The sequence below is a fragment of the Sander vitreus genome, chromosome 6 (assembly GCF_031162955.1).
Source record: "Sander vitreus isolate 19-12246 chromosome 6, sanVit1, whole genome shotgun sequence".
NCBI classification, from domain to species: Eukaryota; Metazoa; Chordata; class Actinopteri; order Perciformes; family Percidae; genus Sander; species Sander vitreus.
Genome location: NC_135860.1, coordinates 30,347,714 through 30,370,620, shown reverse-complemented (window position 1 = coordinate 30,370,620; position 22,907 = coordinate 30,347,714). Strand labels below are relative to the sequence as shown.

General features: G+C 42.3%; 1 protein-coding gene across 1 annotated transcript; it reads left to right on the top strand.

Moving 5' to 3' along the window:
• The first annotated feature begins 16,012 nt into the window (after positions 1-16,012).
• prss35 (serine protease 35) lies at positions 16,013-21,658 on the top strand. Its single transcript, XM_078253691.1, has 2 exons — positions 16,013-16,211; positions 19,453-21,658. Exon 2 carries the CDS (start codon positions 19,472-19,474, stop codon positions 20,744-20,746), a length of 1,275 nt encoding a protein of 424 aa, XP_078109817.1. The 5' UTR covers positions 16,013-16,211; positions 19,453-19,471; the 3' UTR covers positions 20,747-21,658.
• Positions 21,659-22,907: the final 1,249 nt, after the last annotated feature.

The following is a 22,907-nucleotide window of genomic DNA, read 5'->3' as shown; positions in this document are numbered from 1 at the left end:
GGTAAAGTAAAAAGAAATCGCCATTTCTACACCACTGACAAGGCTCAAAATAGCACCACACTTCCACAGTAGAATAATGATGGTCCCTACATGTAAACCGAAGTATTGAGGACTTTGTAAGTGTACAGACAGTTTATTAAAAAGATAGTTTATAAAGACAGTACCGTTCACGTATACAGGCGGGCGCCATCTTGGGAAAACAGTCACGATCAGATGAACGATGAACGCCGTGCGACCAGTAACCAGTAACATAGCTCAAGCACGGCGTTCGTCGTTCGACTGGTTTCGAGTTCTTTTGTACTTTACCCGTGCCCCGACAACTAGCTTTATAAGCTAATTAGCGGTTTGTGCTAAAACTGGTCACATTCGATTAGCATGAAAACATATCCCAGAGAACGGTCGACTCGGTACACATGTTATTAACCCCTAGGTTTATTTTGCGTCTGATTTGTCCTTTAACCAAATATTCTCTGTCTAGCTCAGCCAAAAACACAGAATTGGCAGTATGTTACCGTGTTGTTTACTACTGAGCCCGTTAAGAACTGATAGGCTAACGCCAACGTGATCTTCACCTGTTCAACTGACTTCACCAGTTTAGACAGTACGCGACTGTCCTGCTTATGTCTATTACAGACATCATGTGAACTAACCACAGACAGTTGCCTTGTTCATGGACTGACAGCAGGGCGCTGCTGAGAATGAATAGGGGAAACACTGAAATGGATATTTGGCGTTATTTTGTGGTTCCCGTTAACGAACGGGAAACATTGATGTATGAAACTCCCAATTCGATTAAATTACTTATGAATCAAAGGTTCTGGATCGTTCTGGCTCACTTTAACCCCTGAAGATAAGATAGGGATTCATTGATCACCAGAGGGACATTCACAATCTTAACAACATTATATAAAGTAATCAGACACACAGTGACACTTATCTTTATATAATAAATAAAGTATAAATAATAAAGTAAAGGTTCTGAGGGCGTCTTCCCCCGCTGGAAGCTTTCTTGGTTTTCAGTGCAACAGTTTGCGAAAAGGCAAACAGTCAAGGCCATGATCTGAGAGGGTGACAAGGATCACTGTCGAGCTGCAATCTCCTTGGCTGTGCAGACAATGACAGAGAGCATACAACCTAGCCATTACTGCTGATGCAATGCCATACAATAAAAGGCCCTCCAGCCATAACTAGTTGGAACATTAACAGAATGATCAGTTATCATGAAATAAATGTTAACTATTGAGGTTACACACATAAAGACTGCCTTTGATGTCCTGTCATCACCTGTCCAGAGCCATAGCACTCTGCACCTGTCCTAATCAATGTCTAATGACCCTGTTGAACCAGATGTTTTATAGATGTAATCTCCTGTTATTGCATCTCAATAACATGAATGGTCCTGATCTCTTCTCTTTCAGGCACTGTCCTGACTCACACACACACACACACACACACACACACGCACACATTCAACCTTTATTTCACCGAGAGAGGGGCGACCCTCATTTTCGATGTCATCAGATGTCAGATTATAAGGACAAATACAGAACAACAACACAGAAAATGCAATCATAAGAAATATAGAAAGACAATAAAACATTCTGAATTGGAAAATTATTTGATAAATACATTAGGATAATATGGGTGCAAAAGAAAATACAATTATGTAAAGCAGTTACAGGTGGAAGTTTGCAGGTTCAAAACCAGATTCCTAAATTGGTCGAACGGCACAATTGAGTTTAAGAACACACACGCACGCACACACACACACACACACACACTCACGCACGCCACGCACGCACGCACGCATGCACACATACACACACGCACGCACACACACACACATGCACGCACGCATGCACGCACGCACGCACACACACACACACACACATAAGGAACTGCCTTAATGCATGATCTGGATCCATGCAGTCTGCATCATACACAGCTGTCTCTCTTTTTTTTTCTTGTCTGTGTTTTGATCTGTGTTTTGTTTATCCCTGTGGGGCTTTTCTGGTCAGGAAGAGGAGGAGGCAGCAGACAAAGACAAATACAATTACTGAGAATCAAATCACCCACAAACACATGGTTTTCTCTCTTACCTCCATTTATTGTGCTGCATACTGACAGCAACACCTGGCCATACTTCCTGCACTGTAGCTGATGGCAAAGGATTCACAAACGTGGTCGTTAAATGTAATTACAGCCAGACTCGCTGGAGAGGGGAAACCATACCTTCTGATTGCATTGGCATCTGTCTATATAAACCATCAGGAGGAGAGTGCATATGAAGGTTTGAGCAATATGGGTTTTAAAGGATTATATGGTGAGTTAGCAGCTCTTTTAGGTAGATGAGGGTGCTGCCACTCCTGGTCAGTGGAAGGAAAACAGCAGGCAAAGACATTTAAACTTAAATGTATTCATTCTGTACATCAACACTTAGAACAACCAAGCACTTTGGTAAGATTCCTTTAGTTAATTTCCAGTCAGCTAATTTCTTTTTTCCACTTAGATCATCAAAATTGACAATGTTGTATACCTCTTTAAGTGAAGGCATCTTAACTTTTTTGGGGGGGCTTTTCCCTTTATTATGAACTGACAGTGGACAGACATGAAAGGGGGAGAGAGATGGGGGATGACTCGCAGCAAAGGGCAGCAGGTCGGATTCAAACTCACGCCGCTGCAGGACTCTGCGAACGCTCTGACTGGGTGAGCTAGAGGCCGCCCCCTGGACTTTTATTTTACATTTAACTTAACCTCCTAAAACCCCAAAACCCGCCGGCGGCTTTGAAAAAGCATGTTTTGTTTAAAAGAAGAAAAAAAAAAAAGGAAGAAAAACACTTAGAACCACCCTAGAAAGAAGCTGAAAAAACTGAATTGTTTCTGATTCCGACCGTCCCTGAATGCGTCAACTATTAACGTTAACTCCTATTGGCTCGTTTACATCCCCAATCAAAAGGACAAGAACCAAATGCAAGGTGTTATTAAAGTAAACTCAGTGCTAAAGCTCAGAGATTTCTTGCACAGCTTAATACTGAAAAAGCTTGATGGTGTTTTAAGTCCCCAACGTCTCCTTCCAGGCAGCGCTGCGACCGTTGACTTCAAGGCACCTAACCCTAACCCTAACCATAACCATAACCATAACATAACCCTAACCACAACCATTGCCTAATTGACTTCAAGGCAGCACTGCGACTGTTGACTTCAAGGCACCTAACCCTAACCTTAGCCTAATCCTAGTGAGACTTTGGGGGCTTAAAACACCGATAAACACAGAAAAAGCCCTAAAAATGTACTTATAAACGACCCCACACGTTTATTCCATTAGCGATGCATTTTAGACCACCTTTAATGTTGCTATTTAAAGGGACCTCCATCATATAAGCAGTGGGCGACATGATAAAAGGCCAGACTTACCTGGATACATCAGCATGTTCATTTCTTTTACATCTTTCTATACATCCTATACATCAAAGAAGTGAGCTACAAAACACCCTTTGAGCATCTTTGTTTAATAAAGCCAAACCAAAATTAGCATGTATATGCAGGTTTTTTTAAACGCAGCTAACCCCAGTGGTGTAGTCTACGTGATACGCAGGTATACACAGTATACCCACTAAGAAACCTCCAGGATTTCCATATACCCACTTAAAAATGTGCAATGATACGCAACAACATAGATTTGTGACAGAACTTTCACTTCAGGTATTTGTATTCACAAATATGGGGTCGAGTAATGCGACAGCAAACTAAACTAACACTGCAGAACATGCAGAAAGACTTCTCTCATCTTTTATCGACCCGCTCCTCGCTGAGCGTAGTGTGCGCGTAGTGACCGGGCCCAAATGCTCCGCCCAGACTAACGCCAGTATCCACATTTAACACAACTATAAGTAGCCTATTTTATTTTGTCCTCATTGCTTTTGGGGGTCAACCTTTGGCCCATTCTGTGCCAGGAAAAAGAAATGTGGTACAGTGTACCCACTACAATACATTGGACTACACCACTGGCTAACCCCGCTAAAAATAGGTGATAAGAGTCCTTTCCCTTTGCCAGCAGGAGAGTATGCCTTTCTGGTTGTTGTTCTGGTGTGTCTAGTAAAAAGCAGCATGCAGGTAAAAATGTCACGGTGCCTGCTTTTTTTTATATTCAGTAATTATTCAGTCTTTCTTTCAAACTCAGTGCCGACTTATTTGGAACGAAGTCCGAGCGCTGCTTGCACAGAGACGGACAGAATTTGTGGCCGAGATAACAGAAGTTACCGTCGGAGGCGATGCGTCGGAGAAGGGGCGAAAATTCAGCGTGTCCACCCAGGTGTCAGGGTTCCATACGCGTTTCTACTGCAGAGTCATTTCTCCTGGGAGTAAACGCAGATTGTAACATTTCCTACTAAAGAAAAAAAGCCAGATGTTAGTGGGTGTTAGAGGGTATTACTGTAAGAAAGGAAATGTGGGATTTGTTTCAACCGTTGAAGAAAAAGCTCCAGGCGTTGTGAGATATGAATATGAGACTTTGAGATCTGTGGATATTGAATATAAGGGAAAAGAGCCAGTGGGTGAAAAGACCCAAAGTTCAAAGTGCAAGGCAACACGAGAGCCTAAAGTGAAACAGTCGGTCTCACGTGTACGAAGGTGTGCTCACCTGCCTTGGCCCCTGGGGTGTTTTGACCTTTCAACCTCTTTCATTATCACTACCTTGGACCAATAAACTCTGGTTTGTTTCTGCAGTGACTTCACAGACTAACAGAACAATCATTCCCATAGTTAACCATTCCACAATTCCCCAGAGCTTTCTTAAACGCCAAGACCTGGCAGCACATAGATTCAAGTTTGATCACTGGCAGAGGGAAATCTGAACAAGAGCCACATTTCCTCAACTTGGGTACTTTTATGAAGCTGTAACTGTTGTTTGTTATTTGGACCCTGAACAGAACACACACACACACACACACACACGCACACACACACACACACACACACACGCACACAAAAGAGCTGAGAGGTGTCGGGCCTGCTGAGCACCTTCAGTACCAGCGGAGGAAATGGGTGGATGTTATGGGAGGGGGCTCCTGTGGGACGCTGCACTTCCAAGTCTGCAGCCATACATACATATACTGTATACATACATTCATACATACATGACTGCCCTCGCTCCTTTGCTTTCTCTCTTTCTCTCTCCTACGAGTCCATAGATGACCTTCCCCCAGCCGCCCAAATCAATGGGCCCTTTCACTGATCACTCTTCATAATAACCCTCTGTTTGAGCCCACGGATGTTTAAAGAGGTGGAAAAAGAGAGAGCTTTAAGCTGCAGCTTTTCTGTCTTGCATTATTAGGGAACGCTGAGTTGACATGAGTGTACTGCGAGAAGGAGTTTGATCACAATAGGCCAGTCTGAGTCAAGGAAGCCCTGAACACATCCTGAGGAAGGTCCTGCTGAGCCTTTGCCTTAACGGGACACATGAATGTGTCAAGTGTGGTGATGGCATCACTTTCAGACTTTTTGGCAAAGGGTTGCTTTACATTACTGTAGGTTTTCAGTTGTAGTTACAGCCTGTAGCACTCCATGGAAATGGATGTCTCCTAGCAATGCCATCGCTCGCTCTCAAATGACAAACACTACCATGGCAAACGCTCACCCTGAGACACAATAACAGTATGTCCAAAAACATTTCTCTACACCAAGTGTGAGGGGAATTCAAATTTCAGCTCAACTTTAGATAGATAGATAGATAGATAGATAGATAGATAGATAGATAGATAGATAGATAGATGGATAGACGGACAGACGGACAGACGGACGGATAGACGGATAGACGGATAGACGGACAGACGGACGGACAGACGGACAGACGGACAGACGGACAGATAGATAGATAGATAGATAGATAGATAGATAGATAGATAGATAGATAGATAGATGGACAGATAGACAGATAGATAGATAGATAGATAGATAGATAGATAGATAGATAGATAGATAGATAGATAGATAGATAGATAGATGGACAGATGGACAGATAGACAGATAGACAGATGGATAGATGGATAGATAGATGGACAGACGGATAGATGGATAGATAGATAGATAGATAGATGGACAGATGGATAGATGGACAGATGGACAGATTGACAGATAGATAGATAGATAGATAGATAGATAGATAGACAGATAGACAGATAGACAGATGGATAGATGGATAGATAGACAGATAGATAGATAGATAGATAGATAGATAGATAGATAGATAGATATTTATTGATCCCAAAAATGGGAAATTACAGTGTTACAGCAGCAAAATATCAGTCACACGGCACAGAATATACATGAAATACTAGGATACAATATACATGAAATAATAGAATACAATATACATACATACAATATACATGAAATAATAATAGGATAGCATACAAGAACAAATATTTAAAATATATACAAGTTGGGAATACAAAATGTACTGCTTAACTAGTAATGGTAAGGTAGGTAATTTTAAAAGTAACTTTCCCATGTGTTGTTAAAATAAATAAAATTAAAATGTTAATTATAAAAAAAGTAAATTTTCCACATAAAAGTTGAGTGTTAAATGTCTTTTCTGGCATAGAGTCTGGCATGCATGAACGTGTGGGTGATTTTTTTTTCATTTCTTATAATGACTGTACCAACAAAACAAGGTGTGCCACTGAACTCAGAATGACTGCAGAATGAAAAAAAGAAGAAGCTGTGCAGCAGCCAGCTCAACATTTGCCAAACACAACTGAACGAGGCATCGAACATCAGAGAGCAACAATTCAGCCAGAGGGACAGTGGAGCTTCTCCAGTCAAACTACTAAACAACATTTGGCAGAATGAGTCAAAGAGGCGTCATTATTGCACTTCAACAAAACCCTCTTTCTTCTCCTGGAAAGAGGACAGGGATTAGTGTGTTAACCTAGTCACACGGTGTGTTTATGTAACCTTTTTGACCCTGCAGAATATGTGAGCCTCTCTGTCTTTTAACATGCAAAGACACAGAGGCTTTTCTACTTTCCTTGCTTCATACTTATTGTATGAAATCATTCCAAACTTGTGAGCATTCCATAAAAAAAAGCACATGTGAAATTCATGTTTGCACATCAGAAATGACTCAAATTGATCATGTGACACATGTCAAACGTCAAAAGCCCACATGTTGGTATGGGAATTTTCACATACTGTTTGGAATTATTTCTTATACCTTTTTATGTGATAAATTCAATTTTTTTTGGAGCGAGTCTAAAACAGCATATTCTGTTTGTCTTTGATTACATCTGCTAGTTTGTCTAGCAGATGCTAGACTACTATCTGAAACATCCAGGCTCAACAAACACCTTCTCTCTCTGTATCCTCCCTACTTTTTTAAATGCCTAAAGTCTTGGCAGCCTGTTGTGAAATGAAAACACCTCCTCTGTCCAAATCCTCACTATAAACAAGAGCTCTGTCAGGGATAAATGTCACATTTCACCGTGTTTGTCTCAGCGTGTCTAAACAGTTTCATCGCAGAGCAGACACAATGCAGATCTGTTACCCTCGGCTCAGTAACAGGCCTGAATTGTTGCTTCCACTTTCCTCTGTGTTGTCAAATGAGCCCCACTGATGGTGCATCTACTGTATAATCTGCTAAATATATGTGTGGTGTTAACGTTACTGCAAAGTGGAGGAACTGATTTCATGTCAGCCAACATCTTGTGCAAACTTTGTTGAAAACATTGGGTGTGTACACATCATTATCATGTTAAGAGATAGGCTCCTTTATGTCAAACCCAGATTTCTCATCTGTGCTAAATGTTTTGACACAAGTGGGATGGATGAGGAGAGAAGACGTTTCTACAGACCTGTTCTCTAACCAGAAATGAATTCAAAGATCTGCTTCAAGCGTGAGTCTCTGATTTAGTATTTGGAGGAGCACAGTAAGTAAGTAAGACACTGCCATGTATGTACAGCAGCAGCATAAGATCTGTCTGTATGTGACAGATAGGTCAGTGAAACAGCACTTAGGGTGCATCCTAATTTTAGTTCACCTTCTCAAATGAGGCTTGACTCCTAAATGCCATTGTACTCTTTTGGGCTTCTGAACTTACCACTACTGTAGATTACAAATTATAAGATCATCAATCATGGCTTGAAACCTCAAGTGTCCAAATAGCCATGATAAAAGAAACACGCACTCTGTTTCTTACCTGTAGGGTTGGTGGGGGGGAATTAACAACATCTATGGTGGATGTTTCAGGTGCACGCAGGCATGTGATGTGGAATGATATTTTTATTTTTTTATTGGAGGAAAAGATTATGGCCAGTCTGTGTAAACACAAGGCCACACAGAGAGAGAGAGAGAGAGAGAGAGAGAGAGAGAGAGAGAGAGAGAGAGAGAGAGAGAGAGAGAGAGAGAGAGAGAGTCAGATGCAGTTAAATAAAAGGCATACATGCTGATCTGCTGTAAAGGACAGGCTCAGGCTAGCGTGCTAATCTGCATATCAAAGTGCTGCATACCTAAGCCATGGAGGTTTCTTTTCATGCTTGTTAGCTTGTCGGTTAGCTTTATTGAATGCAGGAAATCTCATTAATCAAGACAAGATTTCAATGAAATTTGAGTACAGAGATATACATTATGTGCCGTTGTTTTTGTTGTTGCTGGATGTCAGCTTTAGACAATTGTCGTTTAGACTTTGCAATTGGTAGCCATGCCATAGGGGTGGCTCCAGGGATGGTATTATCGGCCTGTTTGTCAGTTGGTCCGTCACTTTGGTACAGACTAAAATATGTCAATAGCTATTGGATGAATTGACATGAAATTTGACACAGATATCCGCGGTCCCCGTAGGGTGAATGCCCTGACTTTTCCTCTAGCACCACCAGCAGGTTGACATTCATGCATTAATATCTTGACAACTGTTCCATGGATTACCATGCAATTTGGTACGAACATTCATGTTCTTTGTGAACTTTGGTGATTCCCTGACTTTTTTTTCTATATCGGGTCAAGATTTCAAGTTGTTATATACTTTATATATGTATGTTATATACTTGGTTTATGCAGCTAACGGTTTTGCTTTCTTTACAATGAGCATTAGCAAAATCCTTTTAACATAACATAGTAGTGATGTGTTTGGGTTGTTTTGGGGGATTAGGTCAACTCCCAGAGAGTTCCTTAAAATCCATCATCCATTCATCTATCCATCCATTTTCAGACGCTTCTCTGAGTCCAGGTTGCGGTGGCAGCAAGCCAGGTAGCCCATACGTCCTTCTCCCTAGCCACGTCCTCCAGCTTTTCCTGAGGGTTCCCTCCAGGTTGTTCTGGACCTGCTATGTGGTCTTTGCCTGGAATACATCCAGGGACTCGTCCAAATCAAATGCCCGAACCACCACATTATTCCTTTCAATACAATAATTCAATTCAGTGAGTTCATACCGAATGTCTGAGCTCCTAACCCTTTCCTGCTGAGCCCATCCAGCCTACAAAGGAAACTATTTTTTGCCTCCTGTATCAGTAACCTCAATCTTTTCGGCACATTAACCAAAGCTTGTAGATCAACAGGTAGACCTTCGCCTTCAGGCTCTGCTCCCTCTACCCCATGGCAGTATGGTACAACATTCACATTACTGCTGATGCCGCACCAGTCTGCCTGTCACTCTCATGCTCCATCTTACCTTCACTCATAACCAAGACCCCAAAGTACTTGGACTCCATCACTTGGGGGAAGTGACTCCAAACATGGATGGCAATCCTGCATAGTTTCAATTCCTCGTGCATAACTTTCCTGAAAGGCCTTGGAAGTACAGTACTGATGGCAGTGCTATGACCTGCCTTCACAAGTCCATCTTTGCAGCAGGACTGCGGTTGCCTGTTCATTTGCACATCCGATTCAAAGCAGCACGGGTGACGTCAGTCAGCCTTTCATCACATACAGTCTCGTCTCTGAAAGCCGGCATGCTAATCATTAACCCAAATATTTACTATCAAAAAAAGGTTATAAACTGTATGTGGATCTAAGCGAGACCTTTAACTAACTGTCCCATTACTGTTTATATATATTTACTATATATACTGCATTAATGTTTGTGTACGTGAGAGAGAGAGGCAGTACGGTAGAGAGCCCTATCATATCAATGGTGGTCTGTTTAGCGTGGAGCAGGGCTAAAAGACCATTCAGTTGTCAAAATAAAGCCTTTGGAAGTGAACTGTGGGTCACTGCAGCCCTCTGAGATGGTTTATTAGTGTGGTTTGTGCAGAGGAGTCGGCATCCTTTAATGTAAACTGCTACATAGAGCTAAAATGGCAATGAGGTCCACTAAGATAGAGTTTTGCGCTGTGTTAAATTTGGCGTGACACAAATCAGGGAGCTCACCATCTTTTAAAAATAATAATCACATGGATGAATCTAGAATAACAACTCAACGGTAGCATTTTGAGATACTGTGATTCAGGGCAGATGGCTGCTCAAGGATGAAAGTTAACCCAAAGGCTAGCCCCCCCCAAAACTTGCACTTCTTTCAGAGCCACACTCATTTACTGATTTACTGCTGTGAAGGTCTCATCCACTACACCCAAACACATCTAATGAAATTCCTGAAACTTAGCTCCCACCAATAAGCATCCATCTACCACAGCGGAGCGCAAAGGGAGGACTTCCCGTGAGGGTGTGACGGCTGGCACAAAAGCTCCTCTATCCACAGCCCCGACCCCGACCAGAAATATCACTCACTGCTTTTCTATTTGGAAGCCACAGGGCTGAGGGCATAGGCATCTCTCTCTCTCTCTCTCTCTCTCTCTCTCTCTCTCTCTCTCTTTCTGTCTCTTTCTTGTTTAACTCCACTTCTGTGACCTTTGGTCTCAAACTTAACTGAAAACAGGCGCATTTACTGTGTTTCTTTGTCTGCGTCTGTGAGGGTTGTGATAACAGTGGTCACAGTTTGTTATGGTGCTGGGATGCTGAGTGGACTCTGAAAGGAGGGGAACAGGTTGCCAAGGACACAATAATAATATAACACATGAGTCTTCAATGTTTTTAAAGCCAAGGACCCCTTAACTGAAAGACACGGATCAGGGACCCCCTGCATATATTGTGTAAAATAAGTTGCATATTAAACTGGGCCTACAATAACATGTAGGGCGGTCTAAAGCCTTTCTACATACCTTTTTTGTGCATAGAATACTAAGCTATTCAAATAATAATTGTTGGCATGATTTTACAAATCGTGTTTTAATGTTGAACATAGGACTAACTGTATCTGTGGGTGGCTATCTTAGTGACTACTGTACCTTACCTAGAGGTTAGTGGGGGTTTTCTTCACAAATAGGCTCATTTATATTTGATAATAATATGTTGAATGTTTTTTTAATTTAAAAAAATTAACAATAATTTGGTACACCCCTGCAGTAACTCTCAGGACCCCCTAGGGGTCTCGGACCCTCTGTTGAAGATCTCTGACATAACGTGTTTTTTGTACAATCTGCTGATTAGTAAGCTCGCTCAGAATGTGACCAACAAAATTATTCCTGTATCCACAGTAGATCATTTGCACCTGTCCCCAGGACTACCCCCATGAAGAAGTGTTTACATTCAGAAGACAGCTACTTCATATTTCAATCCGTTGGACATTTCATAGGCTAGCTGGTCTAGCCAGGACTTTTTTTATTAAATATTTGGGCAACCATTTTATTTTTTATCTTACCAGTTAGCTGTAGAGCTGTTAAAAGTTCTCACTTTCTCATTGTTAGATAATGCTGATGGTCTTTCAGGTATCCCACTATAGAGTCCAACACCACCATGGCCGACTCTTTAAAGTGCTCATATTATGCTTTTTGGCTTTTTCCTATTCTGGTACAACCTCTAAATACAATTATGAACCTGGAAATTAGCATAATATGAGCACTTTAAGGGAATTATAAAGCCAGACAGACACTGTTTTAATTTAAGATTGTAACCAGGCATTGGTCACCTCAACTAATTTAAGAATCAGGCTGAATTTCTGCCAGATGGACGGTTTGAGGGCGGCCACGACGCCTGATAAATCGCCTGAAGGATCAACACTCTGGCTATTGGACGATTGGTTGGATTTCTGGCAAGGCAGAAAGTTTGAGCAGTCTGATTTCCCTTAGAGCCGCCGTCAAAAGATCCATTCCTAATTGTGGTGAGCTTGTTTTTATATTATTGGAGTAGTATTTTCCATTGTTGTGGCTGAAACTATATTCTCGACTGAGACTTTGCTGCAGAGCAAACAGACCAGGCTGTCTCCATCCTCCAGGCATCTGCGTCTCCATATTTTGGTTTTCTTACTTTCCAACTATAGTAGATTTGTACAAGTAACGCTACCTTTCTGTCTTTTTGTCAACATTGTTGACAACCGGCGACGTTGTTGCTGGTCAATTGATCCATACAGTGTGAGCATAAAAAAACAAACTGCTGTATTACGCATTACGTGAGGTCCAAAACTGCACAGGGTGTCTTTACAGTAAGTGTCTGAAGCTGCAGTCCCTCTAATGGCCACTAGATGCTGGCCCCAAGACATCTCAGACTCAGGTCAAATACAACAGGAAAACGTACAACTTCTCTCTAAACATCCCAATTCAGTTATTTTGCTCCACAATAACTCAGGGTCTCAGAGGGGGGCTTGTTAGATCGATTCAAAATGGTTTCAGGCTATCAAACTCAACTGTGGTGGTTTGCAACGTGTTCATCCCACCTTTGCTCCTTCCATCCCGATGCCTAAATAATTTAGATATTGTGGCTTCAGTAATTTGACAAAGATGGCGGTGGGTGGAGAACCCAACTTCAGCTTCAAAAGGTCCCTTCGGAAAGCTATGGGTGATGTCACACGCACAATGCTTTCCCACAGTCTGTGTGGCCCTCTTAATAACTTACTATGCTGAGCATGAGTATGACTATGCAAAAGTGTTAGCATTGTGAACTCAAGGGAGCCCTGTATGTTTATGGTCCCTACAGTATGTTTTCATTGAACAACGGGTTAATCTCCCAAAATGTAGGTATGTTTCATTACCATGGTAATCCTGGAGGAGGAATCAGGACCAAGACTGGAGAGAGCAGGAGAAAAAAATGAATGTACCTCTTCTGACCCATAATGTTAGGAAACAGCAAGCATTGAAGTTGTATTTGCAATGTACACAATGTGATCACCACCCACATGGACGAGCATCCATCATGATTCTAAACACGCTGGTCAGGTGTTCAGGCCACCCAAGTATTCTCTCTCTCTCTCTCTCTCTCTCTCTCTCTCTCTCTCTCTCTCTCTCTCACACACACACACACACACACACACACACACACACACACACACACACACACACACACACACACACACACACACACAGAGTTTCAGAAACAAGTGTAATTTTATAACCCGTTTGTTGAAATCAGCAGAACGGGTGTGAAGCCTGCTTCAAATCAAAGTGACTGTCCAAATGACATCCTGTACTCCTCATCCTTTCTGAGCCAGATGTGTATCATCCCCCCCCACACACACACACACACACACACACCACCACCACCAGCACCACCACCACCCCCACCACCTGTCCCCTCTCTCTCTCTCTCTTTCTCTCCCTCATTACACACATATTTTCCATGCCTTTTCTTGGCTCATTTAGACTCCGACTAGTCACCATGGCGTTCTTCCTCTGTCGGCCAGAGGCCCTGCATGGTTTCTTCCCCTGACCTTGTATAACGCAAAGACTAAACATAAAAAGGTTTTGAGTGGAAGTGAGTTCTTGTTACATTCGGGAGGCAGCAAGCAGCCAAGTGCTCAGAGACACTTCAACCAGAGGGCTGAGGTTGTCAGACTCAGGGAACACCCACATTATCCAACAATCCCAAATCTGCTGAAGTGACCATTGAGCAAGACGTTGAATGACTTCAGTCCCTGTAAAGTTGAACAGACTCAAAGCTAAGATAAAAGTTGCTAGGGAGTCACATTTCATTCTGCCATGCATACATTTCAATACTTAAAGATAAGATAACGTGAGCCACAGTTTCTTTGAGAAAACTCTTTGATGATGATGATGATGATGATGATGATGAGACTTTTACTGATACATAATAGTGTTATGGTAGTCAGTTAGCCAGTTGTTCCAAAGTATTTGGCTGTATAATCCTGCAAAATGAAGCCGTGGCTGAAGCAGTGCCTACATGCAATCCTGTATCACACGTTAAGTATGAAATAATGTAACTAAATACAGGAAATTTTGGAGGTACCTGTACTTTCCTATTTCAATCTTCTGCTACTACTGTACTGTACTAAGTACTTCTACTTCATTTCAGAGGGGAATATTGTACTTATATAAATTACATTTATTTACAGCTGGGGTTAGATGTTATTTTGCAGATTTATATTCTGCATACAGACATATGACCACCTGATGCATCATAATAGATTAATATATAACAGTAAGTACATTGGCTGTACATGGACCAACTGCAACATAAAAATCTTGCTGCAGTAATAATAATGTGCTAATATAATATGTATAATCAGATGACACTCTGAAAGGGTCTTTCTGCCCACATAATTCAAGGTAAGATTTAGCTTCGCTAGGTTTTAAACATATCTTTGTCCCATAGTTATATTACATATAAGACAGGCCGCGAACTGTCAATCACATCATAGCCACGTCCTAAAACACCCCCTTGCTTTATCGTCGATTTTGAAATCAATGAGATCATTCTGTGTTGCAGAAGACTTAAAACTAGAGATTGAGACCATAAACTCATTATGAAAATGTTTACTGAGGTAATAAATCAAGTGAGAAGTCGATCACTTTCTCATAGACTTCTACAGAAACCAAACTTCTTTTGCAACCGCATGTGTCGCCCCCTGCTGGAATTCAGATAGAATGCAGGTTTAAGGCACTTGCGCATTTGCAGCATTTCGCCCAACCGGATGCTTTGTCCATTAATATTATACAGTCTATGGTTTGAAGACTACAAGTATGAAAAGTTAAAACAAAGTGAGTCTACAGACCTCTGTGGCCCGCTCCACATCTCTGCTTGAGGCTCTAGCTGCTACTGGCATACCACACCTGAATATTGGTTGTCAAGTTGCATTGTGTGTAAAGTAGGCACCAGGATTTGACAAGGAAAAAGTATGCGTCAAATAAAGACTAGTCTCACGTTGCCAGACCTTCCTCCATTGCGGAGGAGGGTCTGGCTAGTCCACACAGCATTCCGGGCTCTGGTTTATTGGCATTTCTTTAAACCAATCACAATCGTCTTGGGCGATATCTCGATATCTCTGGTTCTGCTGCAGCAATTTTGATCTGAGCATTTTTATAGTGTGGTATATAGGCTACTTTTAAGTAGGGGATGAGGATGCAAGCACATCTTCCACCATTTTCCTCATCTTCAGTCTGAATACGTGTTAGAAGTCTCAACAGGTAAAAGTGGAGGCCTACAGTATACAATATTTTACAAGAAATGTCAGAGTCTGTGAAAAAAGGTATTTGAGTTCTGAGTTTAAAGTCAGATGTAGGCTATTTTTAATTGCAAAAGGTCATCACATTTATGTCAGGCAATACAGCCTGAATGTGGGTGCATATACTAAAGCACAGCTGCATGTTTACACTTCACTGGACTTGTAGAATAAAAGAGCTGCAGATGTCGAGGCTCGCATGGCTCCTCATTGAAACGCCTAGGAAGCTATTGTAGAGAGCAGTAGCTAGAACTAATTCCTTCACAGTGCGCTGAAAGTCCCATTGACTGAGGCGCGCTTAGTCTCTCTCTCCTCCGGCTGGCTGGCTGTGATGCAGCCGGCTGTAGCCTACCCCAGCACACCTCCCTGCTGCTGCTGCTGCTGCTGCTGCTGCTGCTGAATACACCATGCACTGACTTCACCCAATTCAGCCTTCAGTTAGATCGCTTGGTCTGGTCCCACCCATATGTGAACAGCTTTTGTCACAAGTGAAAAAAAAGTCCTTTCCAGATATTCTATTTTTTTTTTTTTTCGCCTTCCCCCTGTCCCTCCCTCCTTTCTGAGCATCAAGTGCAGCCTGCGCGCAGCGTCCCGGCTGCGACTCTCTCTCAGAAGAAGCAATGAGGAGAAGGGAGCCGTCGCCCTGCTGATACCAGGACGTCTGGGATGCACTAAAAGCCGTTTGTTTTCTACTCGGATCATATTTGTATATTTCTAGGGAAAACAAACAATACGTCGCGGATTTGGCATATCCATTAAACGGATGCAAGCAGGTATGAAAGCCTTTGTCATTTTTTTTTTTTTTTTTTTTTTTTTGCACAGTTATTACGACCCCGTGATGGAACCATGGGGGAACTATGTTTTTATTTGTTTGCTTTCTTAATAGTTTGTTTCATATCTTTATGTTTTCGTTTTTGAATCGAATCGATTTTTTTCCGTTTGGATCGTTGCTTCTTTTCTTTGAAAGCACTCTTTTTTTTTTTTCTTTTTTTTTAAACTTCTTTTTAAACTTTTTTTTTCCGGAAGGATTTAATCGGATTTTGTAAAGTGGTGCACAATATTCCCTATTTCTATCTGAGGCATTTTGAGTGTTGTTAGTAGGCCTATTATATTGTAAGTCTGCATAGGTTGCTTAAGAATGAATAGATACCTTTGTTCCTCTGCTTTTTTTAAACATTATCTAATTTAATGGGGTATTATTTGCATTATAATGCTAATAGTGAAAGCCTATGTGCTACTTTCAAATAAGGAAATACTTGGCTTAGAGTTTTACCAAATCGTTTTGAATTGTCTTTCAAATTGATATTCTTATTGTAAAGCACTGACATGGTCTGTTTTCGTGGTTGTCACGCTGGAAACTCTGTGCCTGAGATGTAGACATTGTGAAAATAGGTCAAAATGAATGAAACAATCCGTTTTATTAAAAGTGGATATGAACTAGACAATAGTTGGTGACCCTTGCTTACTAAGTTGGACAATTGAGATGGACAATTGCGCCATAGCGCCACCCTTTGGTCACTTTGTCTCCTAGGTGCCTCCAAGCTGTTCTTGCGACTCCCTCCACTGAGGGATGGAGAGGGCACAGCTTCTTGTTCAGCTGACTGCAGTGGAAAATTGTTGAAATGAGTGCCTTGTGTGACCAAGAGCCATCATGGCAGCATATCAGTTTCCACTCCATGCTGAATAATTGCAGGCTTTTTCTGCTAGATTTGTGTTATGTCTGAGTCTGGAGGTGGGAGTGTGAAGTTGAACAGAAACTGAGGGTCATATTTGTATTCTTATTTATTGAGACTGTTTTACAGCTCTTGTGGGCTTGTATTTTATTACCGTCTGTTTGGGGCTGATTAGATGTTGACCAATGAGCATGTTTTATTGGACACTGTGGTAAACTCAAGCCAAAAAGCCTCTTTTTGCAGACTCAGTTGGATGACAATGCGCTTACTGGCCAACAAACTTGGAATAAAAAGGGTATTTTTGGTGGTTTCAACAAAAAAACAGGGGATTTGGGCAGTATCTCTGCAGTGGATGATGATGCACTGATATGGTCCACAGGCCATGCTGTACATTCTCCCTCTCAGCGGAAGTGTCCTGGGAGCTTTTCCAAACCAGGCACAGTCTCATTTTCATGCTGCACTAACATCTTATTGAAAAAGAATGTGTGTCTGTGGACACCCTGGCCAAAGTAAGCTGCCCCCCCAAAAAAAAGTGTCCTTTAGTTAGATTCCCCAGATGTCAGCCTGTCTGCCACTCACCATTTAGCCCCCTCAAACTGCCAGAATGAATGCAATCACTCTGGCTTTTTTTACTCTGGGCTTCTGTTTAAAATTAACAGTTGGATTTGCACTTCTGCTGCAATGCTCCACGATGAACAGCATCCAAATGATTTTCTCTCCCTGTGTTTGGAATCGCCTGTGTGACTTCATCACCACAGCCATGCTGCTGACGGAATGCAGCTCTCCTACTCTGTAGTTAAGTTATGGTCTGCTGAATGTATTAAAACTCACCCAAATTGTAATTTTCTTTACAGGGTTATCAGGATTATTGGCAACATCACGCTCATACAGTAGAAGCATGAAGCAGAATGCTGTCTGCAGCCCACGTAGTCTCATAATGTCATTTGTATGCATGACAAGGAGTGGAGTGGAGCTAGGGAAACCAGATATGGTCATTACTGAAGGAGAAGGTTAACCATCGTGGCAAACCTCCAACCCACTGTCTCAGCCCATTCAGAGGAACAGGGTTCATCCTCCTCTTCTCGCTGCCCACAGCCTCCAGCAAGACTCAGAAGACATAAATCTCCTCTCAACCGCACAGCTAATGTATTATCTCCAGAGAAATGTTTTGTATACTTTACACAGAGTGCTATTTCTTTACATAATGGCACCAATCGTTTTCTGCAAGCTTGAGCATTTTGAGTAAGCTGGACTGTATTGAGTGTGTTGTGCTGCCACACACTGCTTAACTGCCTGACTGATAGTCTAGACTAGAGCTCTGGAACCATTGGATGTCTCCAATATTCTGGGCTACCCTGCCTCCCTGTGGCCAGACATGGATCTGTGTTATTATCTTCTAGACATGGAGGCCCCAACATTGCATATACAAACTGAGTTTGTTGAATTTGTGTAAAGCTGATTTAAGATTCCAAACAAGACAACACTGAGAGCACTCATACAGCAGGGGTCATCACATACTGAACAGAAGGAAATATTTTAAACAAGCCTTATGAAAGGTGGGGCAATCACATGCTGATCTGTTTGAATAGTGATGTCATTGCTTATCTTAAATAAACAAGGCTAAGAGTCTGATGGTGGTGCAAGAGGAAAAGGCAGGTGATGACCAAAGTGATTACAATTCATCCTGAGGGATACACACATGTACTGTGTACATATGTGTGCCATGTCATGGCAGTCCATCCAATAGTTGTTGAGCCATTTCACTCAAAACTACAATTTCTAATGGTGGCGCTTGAGGAAATGTCAGAGGATAACCAAAATGATTAGGGTTTATCTTCTGGGAACCATGAATCTCTGTACCAAATTTAGTGGAAATCCATGTAGTAGATATGGTGATATTTCACTGGATAGGTGAAAACTTTGACCTGCTGGTGGCACAAGATAGAAAGTCAGAGGTTCACTTAAGTCAGTAAGAATCATCCTTTGGTTACCATGGATGTCTGCACTAAATGTTCCAATCCATCCAATAGTTGACTAGACATCTCACTAAAAAACCGAAAATGTAAACTGATCATGTAGGTGCAAGAGGAAAAGTCAAGGGATCAGTTACAGTAAGTTAGAAGGATTCGTCATCTGGGGAGCATAAATGTACAATATTTCATGGCAATCCATCCAAAAGTTATTGAGATATTTCATTCTGGAGCAAAGTGGTGGACCGACCAACCAACTGACATTGCCATTCCCAGAACCACACACAGCTAATAAGTTAATAACTATGAACATCTTTTTACCTCTATTACAAAGTGTCCCTAAGTCTTCCTCTCTACTTTTTATGTTTCAGAGTCAGGCCCAACTTAACAATGGGCCCAATAACCCTGTGTGTGCTGCTCCCGGTGACGGTGCTGGCTTTGGTGGCGGCTGTAGCTGCTGAGGAGAATGCAGTCGACGACGAGTATACCTGGCCGCAGTGGAAGGTGCCTCTGGTAAGGAAAAGACGCACTGTGCCTCTAAGCAGCCCAAACTTTTCTGCCCATCCTCAGCCAAAGCTGAGTGGGACCTGTGGGATTGAGTGTCAGCGTCGCCTCCCTGCCACGTCTCTGGACGACCTGGAGCAGTTCCTCTCCTACGAGACGGTTTATGAGAATGGTACACGCACATATACCTCAGTTTCTGTGCAGGGTCTCAATGAGGTGACTGCCTGGTCCAAAAATATCTCGTCTAGCTCCCGCCAAAAACGAGAGGTGTACGGCACAGATACCCGCTTCACTATCTCTGATAAGCAGTTCTCAACCAAATATCCCTTCTCCACCTCTGTGAAGCTCTCCACAGGATGCTCTGGAGTTCTCGTGTCACCTAAACATGTGCTGACCGCTGCCCACTGCATCCATGATGGGAAGGATTATCTAGATGGGGTGCAGAAGCTGCGCGTTGGTATTCTGAAGGAGAAGTCCAGACGAGGGAAAGGAGGCAAAGGGAGAGGAGGGAGAGGAAAGGGCAAAAGGAGAAAGGGAGACACAGATAAAGAGGAAGTGCCGGAGAAGGAAGAGAATGAAGGGAAAGGGGACCGTAAAGGAAAAGGGAAAGGTAGAAAGAGCCGGAGTCGGCGAAGTGCGGAATCAGGGAAACCTTCGTTTAGGTGGACCGGGGTCAAGAAGACCCAGGTGCCTAAGGGTTGGTTCAAAGGTGTGTCTGACGGACTGACTGCGGATTATGACTATGCTGTTTTGGAGCTGAAGAAAGCCCCCAAAGTCAAGCACATGGATCTAGGTGTTGTCCCCTCTGTCAAGAAGCTCCCTGCTGGGAGGATCCACTTCTCCGGCTTTGATGATGACCGTCCTGGCAACCTGGTGTACCGGTTCTGCTCCGTCTCGGAGGAGTCCAATGATTTGTTGTACCAATACTGTGATGCCAAACCTGGCTCCAGTGGCTCTGGGATCTACATCCGCCTCAAAGAGCCTGGCAAGAAGAAGTGGAAGAGGAAGATCATTGGGGTTTTCTCCGGTCACCAGTGGGTGGATGTAAACGGGAACGGGATGCAGCAGGATTACAACGTGGCAGTGAGGATAACACCTCTCAAATATGCCCAGATCTGCTACTGGGTCCATGGGGACTCGAGTGAGTGCCAGGTAGCCTAAGACAACACAGGATCCCCCCATTAACCACAACCCCTCTCCGGTCCCTTCAGACCAACCTTTATACAAGGGACACCCTACCTTCTCTCACCCGCCACCTCTCATTACCAACCAGGGGCACGACGACTGCCTCTCCTCTTCCTGCCTCCCTTTTACCTCCTGTGCCTCCCAGTGACTCCTGCTAAACTGATTTACACACACACAAACCACACACACACACACACACACACACACACACACACACACACACACACAACCCACATGTAGCCATACAGACTCAGTGTTGACAACAGGAAGTCGTCAGCGTACCAAGAGAACTGTGGCTCTTCAGCTTTTCTAATTTATTTGCTTAAAAAACAACTAAGAAAAAAATATGTATTGTATGTATTTACAGATCATTCAGATCTGCAGTTTTGCTTTCTATTTTGACTCTTTTTTTTTATAAAGATTTGACCTTTTTGGATACAATGATGGAAAGCGTGTATATTCAAATGTTTGTGAGCAAAGCCCCTGGTACATTCGTCTTATATTCCAACTAGGCTTTGTATGGAGAGACTTGCATTTTCAAGTGTTCTTCGCCACTGTAAAGGAGAGCCGTGCATTGGCTTTGACAAAAGACCCAGAATAAATTAATGTAACTTTTGTTTTACAAATGACCTATACAGAGATATTGAGATAACTTTAATTGAATGAGCTGGTGTTTTGCATTGTGTATATCTAGAACTTTTTAAGATTTAAGATTTTTGTTTTTCTGTCTACATAGAGAAAGGTTAATTATGGATCCTGGATGGATTTTTTTCTGATTTGTGAGTCCCACCATATTTCCTCTGTTCTTGCAACATTGTTGTGCACATAATTATAGCAGTGCTTATCCAGAAGACATGGTGCTAATTTATGAAACTGTAAACATTTTTATTTCTTGTGGGGGGGGGGCGGGGTGGACTTCTTAGAATATATTTTGATAGCCTAGTACTGTAACTATGTATTTTATGTGAGGCTACATATTTGGGATGTGTTAAGACAGGACTAAACCATTTAATGATTTACTGAAACTATTAAGATTTCTCTAATTCTAAGGGTTAAATCAGATTACAAAGGCAATATTGTTATATAATAACAAATTTAAATGTGGGATGTGATATTTTTTACTTTTCATGTTGTTTATGTTCCAAAAATTCATACGAACATCCTTTTGAATACCAAATACCTGAATTTAATGATGCAGATTGAAGACTACCAACCATTAAACCAAGATTACTACTTGTGTGTGTGTGTGTTTGTGATGATCCTGATTACAAAAAATTATCTTAAATTATTATTTAACTAGTTTGTGGATAACAATTAGCCGGATTATTTTGCTAGGGGACACCAGTGCTATTGTTTGTTGTTGGGCCCCTTTTGATGCCCCCAACCTCTGGCCTGCTCATAGACTGTAAAAAAATAGTGGACGTAGCAGCAGTGAGGTTACCCATTGGTTTGTGGACTACCCCTTTGAATCCACTAGTTTTTTGAAACTGGACATGACAATGTTTGACGAGAGGCTGGAGCTGGGAAGGAAGATGGAGCCAAGCTAGTGTTGTTTATGGTTGTAATGGTGCTCAACGCTAAGCTAAACGCTATAGAGAGGACATTTTCAACCCTTCTAAAGCGATTCATCCAGTGGAGATTCACTGGTAGTTAAACACATGCCTCCAGGTACTGGCGACGTTCATCTGCATGTACAGCAGTGCACAGAAAATCAGCAAACTTTCCCCTAAGTTACCAGCTAACGCTAGCGGTAGCTGGCTAGCTTGATGCTGAACAAGACATTTTTAGCCAACCCAAATGTTCAAATCAACTTTGATGTAGTAAAAATACACAGTGAGAGGGTCAAAGTTTAAAGACGAAGACATGGACAGCACCCAAAAACAAGTTCACGGCTATGTTAATGCACACAGTGCCATGGATACGTGCCTGCTAAGTTTCTGTCCGGATTAACAGATATTGTAATTAAGTGGTCTGAGAGAAAACAAGATTCTGCACCTCCTCTGGGCCCGGTTTTCAGGCTTTAGAAAATCTAGCTGTGCCGGGAGACTTTGGCCAATCACAGGTCATTTTAGAGAGAGAGCGTTCCTATTGGCTGTTGTGCACATGCAAACAGAGAGGGGAGAGGGCGAGCTACAGG